This window comes from Haematobia irritans, chromosome 5 (assembly GCF_050003625.1).
Source record: "Haematobia irritans isolate KBUSLIRL chromosome 5, ASM5000362v1, whole genome shotgun sequence".
Classification (NCBI taxonomy): domain Eukaryota; kingdom Metazoa; phylum Arthropoda; class Insecta; order Diptera; family Muscidae; genus Haematobia; species Haematobia irritans.
Genome location: NC_134401.1, coordinates 99,593,966 through 99,610,982, shown reverse-complemented (window position 1 = coordinate 99,610,982; position 17,017 = coordinate 99,593,966). Strand labels below are relative to the sequence as shown.

The window sequence follows — 17,017 nt, the reverse complement described above, 5'->3', positions numbered from 1 at the left end:
CCCAATACTTCAACAGCCGATGCACCATGAATTTGCGCCACTTCTTGAGATACGATCCGAATTTAGTGTTTGGGATATTAATTTAAAAATATTGAGATATTTGCCAAATAAATAATCCGTTTTGTTTTGTTATTGTTGGATTTTTTTCTTTAATCATTGTTGTTGTTTTTTTTTTATTTCAGCTTAAAACCATGCATTGACTAAACTACTAGTGTAGCTTAACCAACAGGGGAAAAGAATGTTTGTCAAATTTATTTGCGCAAATCCCTATAGACTGCAAGATGATTGGATGGACGCACGTTTCGGAATTACCACATTCCTCATCAGCATCCTCTACTTGCAGCAAAACTATCAACCAATTATCAGAATAAATTCAGGCATTTCACTAAGCCCAAAAGTAAACCACACTTGAACCTTCCGAAAAAAGGTTTTACATGATAGCCGGCTTATGTCGAAATAAATTCGTACAAACATATCTCTTTTCCTTTACCACCGTCAAATCATCGATTTGAGTGCAGTTGGCAGGGCTTATTTTGAGCGTGCATCCTCCTTTTTTGGTAATTCCGAAACGTGCGTCCATCCAACCATCTTGCAGTCTATAGGGCTTTGCCCAAATAGATTTGACAAACATTCTTTTCCCCTGTTGGTTAAGGTAAACTTGTAGTTTAGTCAAGGCATGGTTTTAAGCTGAAATAAAAAAAAAACAACAACAATGACCAAATAAATAATTTTTGTATATTTTATGGTTTTTAATGTACTCGTATTCTAACGCTTTTCCGAAGCGTTTTTTCAAAACTTCGAAACTTTTCTAGAATGAATTTAACATTTTTTTTTCGACAAAATTTAAAGAATTTGTACACTTTTATTAATTTTTGCTCTGTTTTTAACATATTTTAAAAAATTGAATCGAAATAACTTCCATTGTAGTTAAAGTAATTGTGCCTTTAGAACAACTTCCAAATTTTTTTGCTGGGGCATTTTATAAGACTGATCCAAAAGTAAAAAAAATTGATGGAAGATTACGGTATGCTCTTAAAAAGAAATGTTTGTGGAACAACATCCAATTTTTTTGCTGGGTTACTAAAATTTCATTCACATTACACTTCCAAAATCCACTTTAACTAGATATCAATTGTCATTTGCCTTATAGAAAAGGGATTTAAAACCCACTTTTAGTCGATTTTGAGCCTAATGTGAATGGGCTATAAGAGACAACTTACTCGAATGTGACTAAACTCAGGGCGTCTAATTTTTTAATGTGGCTTATTATGCTAGGTAATGCTATTCCTACTATACCAATTGATGTGTATATGAATTTTTTATATTGGGGAAATCTGAAATGTACAGAGTATTTAAAGTATTAATTTTAGAAATCTATAAAGGGTTAATAAAGGAGTTTCCAATAAGAGTGTTATCATGGTATTAAAAAAAAAATATAATTTTTTGAGATAAATGATCAAATGTTTGTTTCGTACCCTCATACAAAAATTCTGCTTAAATCGGCATTCCCTGTTTGCTGTTATATTTTTGTACTTTGTGGTCTAGCGGACAACAATTTTTAAGTTCTAAAATGGGACCTAAAGTACATTCAAAATTAATTTATTTGTATATTCCTGATCAATAATATCCATAAATGCTCCTAAATGCATTTTGTTTGATGTTATTCGTAAAACTTCTTTTCACTGTCTTCTATATTTGAAGTTAGTTCATATGTAGACTATGTAAAACAAAAAAGGCGGATTAAATACATATGTAATCAACTTCAGTTTATATATAGCTCTATAAACCTGTATATAAACGAGTCCATAAATAATTATGACTAGAGGTCGATTTATACGGCGCTATATACAATTATGGGTCGATATGGACCAATTTTTGCGTTGTTAGCGTAACATCGCGTACCAAATTTCAACAAGATCAAAGAGACTCCGGAAGTTAAATATGGGGATCGGTTTATATGGGGGTCATACCTAAAAGTGCCCAGCAAAAAAAGCGTCGCCAAAAAAGTAATGAAAATGTTCTTTTTGGATCCGGAAGTGGTGCAAAATTGACGCAGAAGCGATGAATTTAACATTGGCTTATCATAGGACGGAAGTCCTCCATTTCAACAGCCGTTGCACAGAATTTGCATCACTTCTTTAGATGTGATCCGAATTCAATGTTTTGGATCTAAATTAAAAAATTCTATGATATTTTGTCAAATAAATAATTTTTATAATTTTCTATAATTTTTAATGTATTCTAATGCTTGCGGGAAATGTTTGACCTCAAATATTTTCAAAAATTCACAATTTTTTCAGAATGGATTTAGCATTTTTCTCGACAAAATTTAAATGATTTGTACCATTTTATGAATTCTTACACTGTTTTTAACCTATTTGAAACAAAAAAAGTTAAAGTTATCCATTAAAAGTATGAAAAAATCAAGTTATATAAAATTGAATTAAAAGAACTTCCTGGGTAGTTAAAATAAAGAACATCATTGGGAGTGCATCTTCTGGAAGTATTTTTAAAGTTGTGCCTTTGGAAGAACTTCCAAATTTTTTTGCTGGGTGGTCCAATATAGCCCATTTTCAATAGCATCTGACCTACACTAGTAACAACTACACACATTTTAACAAAAATATTTTAGTAATTGCAACATCATACAAATTAGTTAATAATTTTTGTCAAATTGATATTTTGGAAGAACAAAAAATTGGAATATAACATTTTTCAAACGTCTTTAGCGCTATATGAAGTTCAAGACAGGCACAAATTGAGAAAAAAATACTCATTTGAGAAGCTTATGAACTCAATTTAAAACAAGTATATACGGCCGTAAGTTCGGCCAGGCCGAAGCTTATGTACCCTCCATCATGGATTGCGTAGAAACTTCTTCTAAACACTGCCATCCACAATCGAATTACTTAAGTTGCGGTAACGCTTGCCGATGGCAAGGTATCTTAAAACCTCCTCCTAACACCATCTTCTAAATTGTATGTAAGTCCATACGTGGTATATATTAAATCAAAAAAGATCGATCCAATCCATATATAATTCAGTTTGACAAAGTAGACATAAAATTTTGACAAAGTTTTCTACAAAAATAAAATTTTGACAAAAATTTCTACAGAAATAAAATTATAACAAAATTTTCTATAGAAATAAACTTTTGACAAAATATTCTATAGAAATAAAATCTTGGTAGATTATTTTTGGCTCGAGTGGCAACCATAATTATGAACCGAATAAAATTTTAACAAAATTTTCTATAGAAATAAAATTTTGACAAAATTTTCTATAGAAATAAAATGTTGACAATGATGAAAATTTTATTATGAATCGAATAAAATTTTAACAAACGTTTCTCTAGAAATAAAATGTTGACAAAATTTTCTATAGAAATAAAATTTTGACAAAATTTTCTATATAAATAAAATTTTGGTAGATTATTTTTGGCTCTAGTGGCAACCATGATTGTGAACCGATACGGACCAATTTTTGTGTGATTGGACCAATTTTGGTATGGTTGTTAGCGACCATATACTAACACCACGTTCCTAATTTGAACCGGATCGGATGAATTTTGCTCCTCCAAGAGACTCCGGAGGTCAAATCTGGAGAACGTTTTATATGGGGGCTATATATAATTATGAACCGATATGGACCAATTCTGGCACGGTTGTTAAAGATCATACACTATTTAACACCATGTTCAAAATTACAACCGGATTGGATGAAATTTGCTTCCCTTTGCGGCCATCCATCATCATCCACATCGGTCCATAATTATATATAGACCCCATATAAACCGATCTCCAGATTTGGCTTGCGAAGCCTCAAAGAGAAGCAAATTGAATCCGATCCGGCTAAAATTTGGTACATGATGTTGGTATATGGTTTCTAACAACCATGTAAAAATTGGTCCACATCGGTCCATAATTATATATAGACCCCATATAAACCGATCTCCAGATTTGGCTTGCGAAGCCTCAAAGAGAAGCAAATTGCATCCGATCCGGCTGAAATTTGGTACATGGTATTGTTATATTGTCTCTAACAACCGTGCAAAAATTATACCCTCCATCATAGGATGTGGGGTACATTAACTTTATCATTCCGTTTGTAACACATCGAAGTATTGCTCTCAGACCCCATAAAGTATATATATATTCTGGGTCGTGGTGAAATTCTGAGTCGATCTAAGCATGTCCGTCCGTCCGTCAATGTCCGTCTGTTGAAATCACGCTAACTTCCAAACGTAACAAGCTATCGATTTTAAACTTGGCACAATTAGTTGTTATTGATATAGGTCGGATGGTATTGCAAATGGGCCATATCGGTCTACTTTTACGTATAGCCCCAATATAAACGGAACCCAGATTTGGCTTGCGGATCCTTTAAGAGAAGCAAATTTCATCCGATCCGGCTGAAATTTGGTACATGGTGTTAGTATATGGTCTCTAACAATCATGGAATAATTGGTCCGCATCGGTCGATAATTATATAGCCCCATATAAAACGGTCCCCAGATTTGACCTCCGGAGCCTTTTGGAGAAGCAAAATTCATCCGATCCGGTTGAAGTTTGGTACGTGGTGTTAGTATATAGTATTTAAAAACCATGCCAAAATTGGTCCATATCGGTCGATAATCATACACAGATGAAAAAGTCTGTTTTTCATATGTTTGGCTATAAACATTATATGTTTGGAACACAAATTTTTAAACACAATATTTTTGAGTGCAAGCATATAATGTTCATAAACTAGCATAACATTTTTGGGACATATATGTTAATATGTTAGAACATATTATGTTTGGGACATAAAATGTTTGTAAATATAATATGCTTGGATGCAAACATATATTAATTTAGAAATAGCCTATAAACATATATGTGTTTAGTAGCTTGGAGCGCTATTTAACAGGGAGCGATATTGAATTAAGTTGGTGGTTGTTGCTTGTTATTACAAAATTAACATTTTATTTTTCCTTGGGCAATTGATCAGCTACTTCTTTGATCCTTACAAACTGTGTGGTCCGCTGTTCGAGTCCCCGTCCGGCAAAAGGTAAAATTAAAATAAAAAAATCATAAAATTGAATAATTTCTTCTACGATGTTTGTATTACAGAAAAATGTGCTAAGAACTAAAAAGTCTCGTGGAAGTGAAAAAGATGTCGGGGAATATACAATTGGGCAGAAACAAAATTTCAGGTCGAAAACCTTTGTTGTTAGCACCTATATTACCTGTTTATTTTCATAATTCATTATGATTGTAAATATATAAATAAATAAATAAAATTTTTAGCACAATATTGTTTGGGAGAATGTTTTTTAAGCATATAATATTTTTGGGTGCAAAATGCTTCCAAACATATTATATGTTCACATAATAACATATTGTTTTTTAGAAGACAACATTATTGAATTTGGATGCAAAAATACAAAATGTTTGGAACTTAGACTACCCAAACATATATTGTTGAGACCAATATGCTTTCAAACATATTATATATTGGAAGAGATCAAACATATAAATGTTTGGGCAATACCCAAAAATGTATATGCTTGAAGCAAAATATGTTTGGGAGTATATGTTACAGAAGCGATTTTTTGTGAGCGTGTATATAGCCCCCCATATAAACCGATCCCCACATTTGGCTTGCGGAGCCTCTAAAAGAACCTAATTTCATCCGATCCGCCTGAAATTTGGTACATGGTATTAGTATATGGTCTCTAACAACCATGCAAAAATTATATATAGCCCCCATATAAACCGATCCCCAGATTTAACCTCCGGAGCCCCTTGGAAGAGTAAAATTCATCCGATTCGGTTGAAATTTGGTACGTGATGTTAATATATGATATTTAACAACCATGCGAAAAGTGGTACATATCAGTCCAAAATCATATATAGCCCCCATATAAACCGATCCGAGATTTGGTTTTGGAGCCACTTGGCCGATTCAGTTGAAATATGATATATTGTGCTAGTATATTGCCGCTTACAACCATACCAAACTAGGTCCATATCGGTTTATAATTATATATAGACATCAGATAAACCGATCCCCATTCACACAAAAATTGGTCTATATCGGTTATAATTTTATACAGCCCCATATAAAGCGACCCCCATATTCTAATTCTGGGTCTATAATTACCGCGCAAAAGTCCATGTCGGTTCGTAATTATTCGTAGACTTACCTATATATACCAGTTTTTGTCTAATATATACCACGTATGGACTAAGTTACAATTTAGAAGACGATGTTAAGAAGTTTTAAGATATCTTGCCACCGGTAAATATTACCACAACGCAAGTAATTCGATTGTGGGTGACAGTCTTTCGTAGAAGTTTCTACGCAATCCATGGTGGAGGGTACATAAGATTCGGCCTGGCCGAATTTACGGCCGCATATACTTGTTTTTTTTTTTTTTATACCCTCCACCATAGGATGGGGGAATATTAACATTGTCATTCCGTTCGAAATATTGCTCTAAGACCCCATAAAGTATATATATTCTGGGTCGTGGTGAAATTCTGAGTCGATCTGAGCATGTCCGTCCGTCCGTCTGTTGAAATCACGCTAACTTCCGAACGAAACATGCTTGGACTTGAAACTTGGCACAAGTAGTTGTTATTGATGTAGGTCGGATGGTATTGCAAATGGGCCATATCGGTCCACTTTTACGTATAGTCCCCATACAAACGGACCCCCAAATGTGGCTTGCCGATCCTCTAAGAGAAGCAAATTTCATCCGATCCGGCAGAAATTTTGTACATGGTGTTAGTATATGGTCTCTAACAACCATGCAAAAATTGGTTCACATCGGTCAATAATTATATATAGCCCCCATATAAACCGATCCCCCGATTTGGCTTGCGAGGCCTCTAAGTGACGCAAATTTCATCCGATCCGGCTGAAATTTGGTACATGGTGTTAGTATATGGTATCTAACAACCATGCAAAAATTGGTCCACATCGGTATATAATTATATATAGCCCCCATATAAACCGATCAACAGATTTGACCTCCGGAGCCTCTTGGAAGACCAAAATTCATCTGATTCAGTTGAAATTTGGTACGTGGTGTTAATATATTGCCTCAAACTCCCATGCAAAAATTGGTCGAAATCGGTCCATAATTATATATAGCCCCCATATAAACCGATCCCCAGATTTGACCTCCGGAGCCCCTTGGAAGAGCAAAATTCATCCGATTCGGTTGAAATTTGGTACGTGATGTTAGTATATGGTATCCAACAACCATGCAGGAATTGGTTCATATCAGTCCATAATTATATATAGCACCCATATAAACCGATCCCCAGATTTGACCTCCGGTGCCTTTTGGAGAAGCAAAATTTATCCGATCTGGTTGAAAATTTTTACGTGGTAGTAGTATATGATATTTAACAACCATGCCAAAAGTGGTCCATATCAGTCCATAATCACATATAGCCCCCATATAAACCGATCCCGAAATTTGGTTTTGGAGCCTCTTGGAGGAGCAAATTTCATCCGAGTCAGTTGAAATTTGGTACATTGTGCTAGTATATGGCCGTTAACAACCATGCCTAACTAGCTCCATATCGGTCTATAGTTATATATAGACCTCAGATCCATATCAATAATTGTATATAGCCCCCATATAAGCGACCCCCATATTTCAATTCTGGCTCCCTACGTACCGTGCAAAAGTCCATATCGATTCGTAATTATTTGTAGACTTACCTACACATACTTTTTTTTGTCTAATGTATACCACGTATGGACTAAATCAAAATTTAGAAAACGATTTAAGATACCACAACCCAAGTAATTCGATTGTGGATGACAGTCTTTCGTAGAAGTTTCTACGCAATCCATGGTGGAGGGTACATAAGATTCGGCCTGGCCGAACTTACGGCCGTTTATACTTGTTTTGTACTTCACATTTTGAGATTTCTACAAAGCGTTATTAAAATCAGGAAAATGTCCTGTTGTACTTTTTAACTGCAGTTCAAGAAATTATTCAAGACAAAATTAAATTAAAGTGAAGAAGAAAATCATTGGCGCCAAATCATGACAATTTTTACCATACAGTAATTCATTCTTACTATTTTTGGGAATGGTACGAAAATGTTCTTTTGCTTTAGTTCATATTGAACTAATGTGTACGGCCATTGAACTTTATACCCACGTTGAGTTCATAAAATATTTGAGACATACTTAAGAAGAGGAAAATTTCATTGGGCTGTAGAAAATTTCGAAACAAATAATAAAATTTAACTACTAGCAAATAATTTTTTACAATAAAAATAAGTTAATTTTAGCGTTAGTTTAACTATGGAAAGTTTTTTTTTTCTGTGCGAAACATCAGTAATATTTCCAGTCGTTCATGAACGAAGTGCACACGTTTTGCTCTTCGCATCATCAACAGCTCGAATTTTTCTAAAATTCATTAAAACATTTTGGTCCGACGACGCCGAAATGTTTTAACTTTGCGAATTGTTACTGCAAGATTTTCACCATGGCAATGGCGTAGTTTTTATAGAAAGAATAAAAGCTTCAAAAGTGTCAGCTACCGAAATACTGGGCGATTGAAAATAACAGCTCTTTTTGGAAAACACCTTTATATGAAACTTACTTGGCCGACAGAATGAGTATTCCCAGGAAAATGGCATATAATTGAAAGTCAGCTCCAATGTACCAAGTATGAGCACAGCACTGTAAAGAAAAACCATAATCTTTATCTCAGATATTTGTATAACTTACATACACTGAAAAAACAAAACCATGTCCAGTTCCAAAGTAAGGATACATTTAAGATACAATTTTCTTTTAAATTTAGGGTTTGTGTACTTTATTCTAGGAAAAATCTTTGAACTTATAAGATTTTTCAGCTTTTCTCTGCATATACTATCAGAGTCCTTTCAGACTCGACTTCCAGTAGATATTATGTTATGTTTGAAGTAAAAAACGTCTTTAAACTAAAGTCACATTTTTCAAACTTCTTTGTAGTCATGATGTAAAAAGACAAAAAATTTAAACACAATTTCTTCAATTTTAAAGAATTTTTTTGAATTATTAAGGTCAAATTGACTTCAGCCAAAAAATATTCTTTCAATTTATGACACCCCCTTTTAAGTAGAATTACTTAATTATAAAGACAAAAAGACTTCATTGAATAATTTATCTACTTTTGTACAAGGAATAAACTTTATATCAGCCAAATGTGCCTTCTATAACAGCTTGGCTGATAAGTCCCCGGTCTAACAAAGAAAAACACATGCTTTTGTCAAAATTCGTTTTTATTATTCAACATAGTTCCCTTCAAGAGCGATACAACGATTATAATGACCTTCCAATTTTTTGATACCATTTTGGTAGTACTCCTTCGGTTTTGTCTCAAAATAGGCCTCAGTTTCGGCGATCACCTCATCATTGCAGCCAAATTTTTTCCCTGCGAGCATCCTTTTGAGATCTGAGATGTTTTTGATGTTTTCGTCGGTAACCACCTCTATCGGGCGTCCACTGCGTTCACCGTCCTCGGTGATCATTTTACCACGCTTGAATTTTGCATACCAATCAATCATTGTTGATTTCCCTGGGGCAGAGTCCGGAAACTCATTATCAAGCCAAGTTTTTGCTTCCACTGTATTTTTTCCCCTTCAGAAAACAGTATTTTATCAAAACACGAAATTCCTTTTTTTCATTTTTTTTCACAATAACAAAAGTTGCTTCACAAAAGACGCTCTATCTCACAAACTAATTGACGTCAAATTTTGACACGTATCATTTGAAAGTTGGTTATCCGATCCGGCTGAAATTTGGTACATGGTGTTAGTATATTGTCTCTAACAGCCATGCAAAAATTGGTGCACATCGGTCCATAATTATATATAGCCCCCATATAAACCGATCCCCAGATTTGGCTTGAGGAGCCCCTAGGCGAAGAAAATTTCATCCGATCCGGCTGAAATTTGGTACATGCTTGGTAAATTTGATTGAAATCTGTTCAAATTTCGTACGATTTGGACTTATATGGTCTCAAAAGCCAGAGTTTTGCCCTGACTTACTATATTATATAGCTTCCATATATCTCTTTCGTCCGATTTGAACTTATATGGCCTCAAAATCCAGGGTTTTGTCGTGATTTGCTTCAAATTTCGCACTTGGAATACGTTTAGTAGTCTCGGTAATTGTGCCGAATTTGGTTGAAATCGGTTCAGATTTAGATATGGCTCCCATATATATATTCCGTCCGATTTGCAATCATATGAGCAGGGGGGCCAAAGTTGTAGTCCCATTTACGTGAAATTTCGCATAGATAGCAGAATTACTATTCTAACTATACATGTCAAATTTAGTCAAAATCGGTTCAGATTATATATAGCTCCCATATATACGTACACCAGAGTTGGGGAAATATGGTAGACTGTTACACATTTTAGACCCATTTTCAATGGAAGTTTCCTCCAATTAATTAGATAGCGCTAGCCGATTTCAATTTAATTCTAGAGATTTTGTAGAAGTAAACAAGTACATACGGTCGTAAGTTCGGCCAGGCCGAAGCTTATGTACCCTCCATCATGGATTGCGTAGAAACTTCTTCTAAACACTGCCATCCACAATCGAATTGCTTAAGTTGCGGTAACGCTTGCCGATGGCAAGGTATCTTAAAACCTCCTAACACCATCTTCTAAATTGTATGTAAGTCCATACGTGGTATATACTAAATCAAAAAAGATCGATCCAATACGTAAATAATTCAGTTTGACAAAGTAGACATAAAATGTTGACAAAATTTTCTACAGAAATAAAATTTTAACAAAATTTTCTATAGAAATAAAATTTTCTATAGAAATAAAAATTTTGACAAAATTTTCTTTCTATAGAAAATTTTGTCAACATTTTTTAAATTTCTACAGAAATAAAATTTTAACAAAATTTTCTATAGAAATAGACTTTTGACAAAATATTCTATAGAAATAAAATCTTGGTAGATTATTTTTGGCTCGAGTGGCAACCATGATTATGAACCGAATAAAATTTGAACAAAATTTTCTATAGAAATAAAATTTTGACAATGATGAAAATTTTATTATGAACCGAATAAAATTTTAACAAAATTTTCTCTAGAAATAAAATTTTGACAAAATTTTCTATAGAAATAAAATTTTGGTAGATTATTTTTGGCTCTAGGGCAACCATGATTATGAACCGATATGGACCAATTTTTGTGTGATTGGACCAATTGTTGTATGGTTGTTAGCGACCATATACTAACTGGTGTTAGTTCCTAATTTGAACCGGATCGGGTGAATTTTGCTCCTCCAAGAGGCTCCGGAGGTCAAATCTGGAGAACGTTTTATATGGGGGCTATATATAATTATGGACCGATATGGACCAATTCTGGCACGGTTGTTAAAGATCATATACTAACACCATGTTTAAAATTACAACCGGATTGGATGAAATTTGTTTCTCTTGGAGACTTCGCAAGCCAAGTCTGGGGATCGGCTTATATGGGGGCTATATATAATTATGAACCGATGTGGACCAATTTTTGCATGGTTATTAGAGACCATATAACAATATCATGTACCAAATTTCAGGCGGATCGGATGAAATTTGCTTCTCTTTGAGGCTCCGCAACCCAAATCTGGGGATCGGTTTATATGGGCGCTATATATAATTATGGACCGATGTGGACCAATTTTTGCAAAGTTTTTAGAGACCATATACCAATACCATGTACCAAATTTCAGCCGGATCGGATGCAATTTGCTTCTCTTTGAGGCTTCGCAAGCCAAATCTGGAGATCGGTTTATATGGGGTCCATATATAATTATGGACCGATGTGGACCAATTTTTGCATGGTTGTTAGAGACCATATACCAACATCATGTACCAAATTTCAGCCGGATCGGATGCAATTTGCTTCTCTTTGAGGCTTCGCAAGCCAAATCTGGAGATCGGTTTATATGGGGTCTATATATAATTATGGACCGATGTGGACCAATTTTTGCACGGTTGTTAGAGACCATATTCCAACATCATGTACCAAATTTCAGCCGGATCGGAAGAAATTGCTTCTCTTTGAGGCTCCGCAAGCCAATTCTGGGGATCGGTTTATATGGGGGCTATATATAATTATGGACCGATGTGGACCAATTTTTGCATGATTGTTAGAGACCATATACCAACACCATGTACCAAATTTCAGCCGGATCGGATGAAATATGCTTCTCTTAGAGGCTCCACAAGCCCAATCTGGGGATCGGTTTATATGGGGGCTATATATAATTATTGACCGATGTGGACCAATTTTTGCATGGTTGTTAGAGACCATATACCAACACCATATACCAAATTTCAGCCGGATCGGATGAAATATGCATCTGTTAGAGGCTCCACAAGCCAAATCTGAGGGTCCCTTTATATGGGGGCTATACGTAAAAGTGGACCGATATGGCCCATTTTCAATACCATCCGACCTACATCGATAACAACTACTTGTGCCAAGTTTCAAGTCGATAGCTTGTTTCGTTCGGAAGTTAGCGTGATTTCAACAGACGGACGGACGGACGGACATGCTTAGATAGACTCAGAATTTCACCACGACCCAGAATATATATACTTTATGGGGTCTTAGAGCAATATTTCGATGGTTACAAACGGAATGACAAAGTTAATATACCCCCATCCTATGATGGAGGGTATAAAAAAATTGTCTCCTTTATATAGCTTCCAGCAAATGTGAAATAGTTGAGATGGTAACACAAATGTTGGCCTACATAGGGGCGAAGGGTATAATATAGTCGGCCCCGCCCGACTTTAGACTTTCCTTACTTGTTTTTACATTAGTTTATGTTATTAAGTATATTAATATGGATTCTATTCAAACAGTATTTTGTAAATAAATAAACATTCGTATATACACTCGCAAGACTATCCTACGAATCGGATGCTCAAAACGACACAGTTTGCTACGAGTTTGTCCCAGACTGGTTCATGAGGATTAAAATGGGTCCAAGTCGTATCCTAAAAAGTAAATTTACCCTGTCAATAACAATCACGTGTTAAAGTGACGTTTTGTATAGAACTACGACTGAAACATACAGCAAAAAATAATTCTTTCCTTTGAAACGAAATTTTAGACAAATAAATATCGTTTAACGTTTGCTACACGTAAAAAGTTTTTTTCGGGAAAAAATACATATTTGTGATAAAAGTTGACTATTTTACAGGATGTGAAAACAGTTTAATAAAGGCTTTAAGTTGTTTTTTTTTACACCCACCACCATAGAATGGTGACGGGGGTATAATAATTTTGTGATTCCTTTTGTTACACATTGAAATATCGATTTCCGCCTATATAAAGTATATATATATTCTTGATCAGGGAGAAATTCTAAGACGATATAAGCATGTCCGTCTGTCTGTTGTAATCGCGCTACAGCCTTCAATAATGGCGCTTTCGTCCTGAAATTTGGTACAGATTCGTCTTTTGTTTGCAGGCAGGTCAAGTTCGAAGATGAGTTATATCGGTCCAAGTTTTGGCATAGTCCCCATATAAACCGACCTCCCGATTTGGGGTCTTGAGCTTATAAAAACTGTAGTTTTTATCCAATTTGCCTTAAATTGGAAATCTAGAGGTATTTTAGGACCATCAAAAAGTGTACCGAAAATGGTGTCTATAGGTCGATGTTTTGGTATAGCCTCCATATGGACCGATTTCCCGATTTTGCTTCTTGAGCGTCTAGAAAGTGTATTTTCTATCCAGTTTGCCTGAAATTGGAAATCTAGAGGTATTCTGGGACCATAAAGAGGTGTGCAGAAAATGGTGAGTATCGATCCATGTTGTAATATAGCCCCCATATAGACCGATCTCCCGATTTTCCTTCTTGAGCTTCTAGAATCCGTAGATTTTATCCAATTTGCCTGAAATTTAAAATCTAGAGGTATTCTAGGACCATAAAGACGTGTGTCGGAAATGGTGAGTAGCGGCCCATATTTTGATATAGCCCCTATATAGACCGATCTCCCGATTTTACTTCTTGGTCATCTAGAATCCGTAGTTTTTACCCAATTTGCCTGAAATTGGAAATGTAGAGGTACTCTAGGAAAATAAAGAGATGTGCCGAAAATGGTGATTATCGATATAGCCCCCATATAAACCGATTTCCCGATTTTACTTCTTGGGCTTCTACAATCCGTAGTTTTTTTCCCCAATTTCCCTGAAATTGGAATTCTACAGGTATTCTAGGACCATAAAGGGGTGTGCCGAATATATTGAGTATCGGTACAGTTTTTGATATAGCCCCCTTATAAACCGGCCATCCGATTTCGGGTCTACATTCTAGACCTACAAATTAATGTGTCTTGTCATTGAGCTTAACATGGAATCGGGCAGCACTCAGTGATAAGAGAGAAGTTCACCAATGTGGTATCACAATGGACTGAATAGTCTAAGTGAGCGTGATACATACGGCTGCCACATAACCTAGCCTAACCTAACCTGAGGCGTTATTTAATCATTTTCTTGCACACTTACAAGAGATGTTTAGGATTCCTCTAAAACTCAAACAAAAAAATGGTTCTTATGAATTCAGAATCTGATCTAGTCTTCTCTAGATAAAATCTTTACATTTATCTGTGGGAAGCGTACTGGTTGAACTGATCTGCTTGTGAAAATATCTGCCATCTAATTTTAATGCAAATTGCACTTTTCCCCATATACAAAGTTTAAAGAATTTTTCTGTTTTTAACCTACCCAGCAACACAAGCGTCACCAAAAAAGTAGTAATAATGTTCTTTTTGGATCTGGAAGTGGTGCAAAATTGACGCCAAAGCGATGAATTTAACATGGGCTTGTCATAGGACGGTTTTCAACAGCCTTTGCACTGAATTTGTATCATTTCTTAAGATTTGATCCGAATTCTATGTTTTCGATATGAACTAAATAATTAATAATTTTTATTTTTAATGCATTCTAACGATAATCAAATATTTTTAAAATGCACTTTTTTCTAGAATGGATTTAGCATTTACCAAATACTAAATTTGGATTTCGTTTGTAACATTTAATTAATTCTTACTCTGTTTTTAACCTATTTGAAACAATAAAAATTAAAATGACCGATTAAACATATGAAAAAAGCGATTTATAAAAAATTAAATTAAAAGAATTTCCTGTGTACACTCAAAAAAAAGTGAACCCTATATTTCACTAAAGCTGATTTTATTCTCTTTTAGTTCATGGAATTATTACGTTTTAAGAAAGTTTCCATGCCATTAACAATTTTTTGCGTATGTAAGTTAACTTAACTAAAGCAGAAGAAAAAATTATACACAATTGAAGTATAAAGATGAACTAAATTCGTGTCTCCCACCAAATAGTTCAGAATTCCTTAATATTTGTAAATTTTACCAATAATGCGTCCATCATGAACTTCGTATGGCACTAAAGACATTTTTGCAATTTTGAACTCCAATTTTTTCCTTCAAACTACGAAATTTTCTTTAATAAGTGAAAAATAATAATTTTGTCTGATAAATCTTCTCAAATTTGTCGAAAATTTTTTACTTGTTTTTGCGAAATCGGAGCGACATCTGCGTTTATAATACTGTTTAGTTAAAATTTTTTACAATTAATCAAATTTTTCAACAATTAACTAAAATTTTCTTTCCTGGTGGGTTCACTGTTTTTTCAGTGTAGTTTGAATAAAAGATATTTAGGACAATTTTGGAAGTGCTTTTAAAGTTGTGCCTTTTGTTTTGCTTGGTATGTATATTGATGTGTCTTTAAATAAATATTAAGTTACATCGGCCAATATGGACTTACCATTTTATTGAAATTGGTTGTATTGATCATCAAGAGATTTGACAACCAATAGTCGCTACACAATGTAACTTGGGGTTCAAAAGTGTTTCTCCACAACGGCCCATTATGCAGATGAATGTAAATGTTAGCCGAGACCACTATTAACAATAATAAAGATGGAATATATCTGCATAAAAGACAAATAACTTCAGTTTCGTGGCTAATAGAGGCATTAATTGTCCTCACCTGAGATATCGGGAAATCATCAATCGGATATAAATATAGAAACATTCCTTCATGCTTGTCTTAGCTGTTACATACTCATTTTTGTAGAATTTTATACTTAGAAAAAGACCACTCAAAAGGAAAAATATTTCAATGCATACTATAATATTAAGCAACCAATGATACAGAGCATTAGTATAAAAATATTCCACTGTGCTGGGATTTGAGATTGGCATGGATATTATTGTAAATCCAATATGTTCGCAGACAATAGTAAATGAAAGTAAAGTTCTTACACCATCGATGAAACTCAAATCTTTACCCACTGTACTAACGTTAGGGGCTACTATGCGTCGATAATTACGAACCAAAGAGAAGGCAGTTAACAATTTTTTACCTGAAATGGCAGAAAGGTAAATAATGTTAGGTTTGGATTGTTTTGTCCCGATAAGAGATTAAAACTATTAGTACAGTATTTGCTTGATTACCCCATGGTTAAATATGTTAACTTTCATGCTTAATTGCACAAATATCTGAGTTTTATATACAGCAAAAAAAAGTGAACTCTTTTATAGAAAGAATGAACTACCACGAGAGAAAATTGAACTAAATTGAGATTTCCATAAAACGTTCTTAAAACCAGGAAAATTTAATGCCCCGTTGTACTTTTTAACTGTAAATCCTTTAATGGAATAAAACATGAACTGAAAGTAAAGAAAACAAGTACACTTAATCTCCGAGAAAATAAAATTGTTGCGACAAACATGTTACATGGTCACCATTAAAAATAACATTTTGCTCTTGAAACATGGTTGAGGTGATCATATTCCTTCTCTGGGTGTATAAAAACCTAATATTACTATTTTTGGGAATCGCAATTTTAAATCCGTTTTGCTTGCACACACAAGTATCGGTCCACATTACCATATAGCCCTCATATAGACATATCTCCCGATTTGACTTCTTGGGCTTCTAGAAATCGTTGCTTGTATA

General features: G+C 34.4%; 1 protein-coding gene across 1 annotated transcript in view; it reads right to left on the bottom strand.

Moving 5' to 3' along the window:
- LOC142238789 (uncharacterized) overlaps positions 1–17,017 on the bottom strand; it is a 35,267-nt gene that overhangs the window by 9,151 nt on the left and 9,099 nt on the right. Inside the window, exons 4-7 of the mRNA XM_075310512.1 lie at positions 16,046–16,421; positions 15,821–15,986; positions 8,618–8,697; positions 1,221–1,334 (exon numbers count right to left, since the gene is read on the bottom strand). Of these exons, the coding sequence (XP_075166627.1) occupies positions 1,221–1,334; positions 8,618–8,697; positions 15,821–15,986; positions 16,046–16,421 (736 nt within the window). The remainder of the gene's footprint in view (positions 1–1,220; positions 1,335–8,617; positions 8,698–15,820; positions 15,987–16,045; positions 16,422–17,017) is intronic.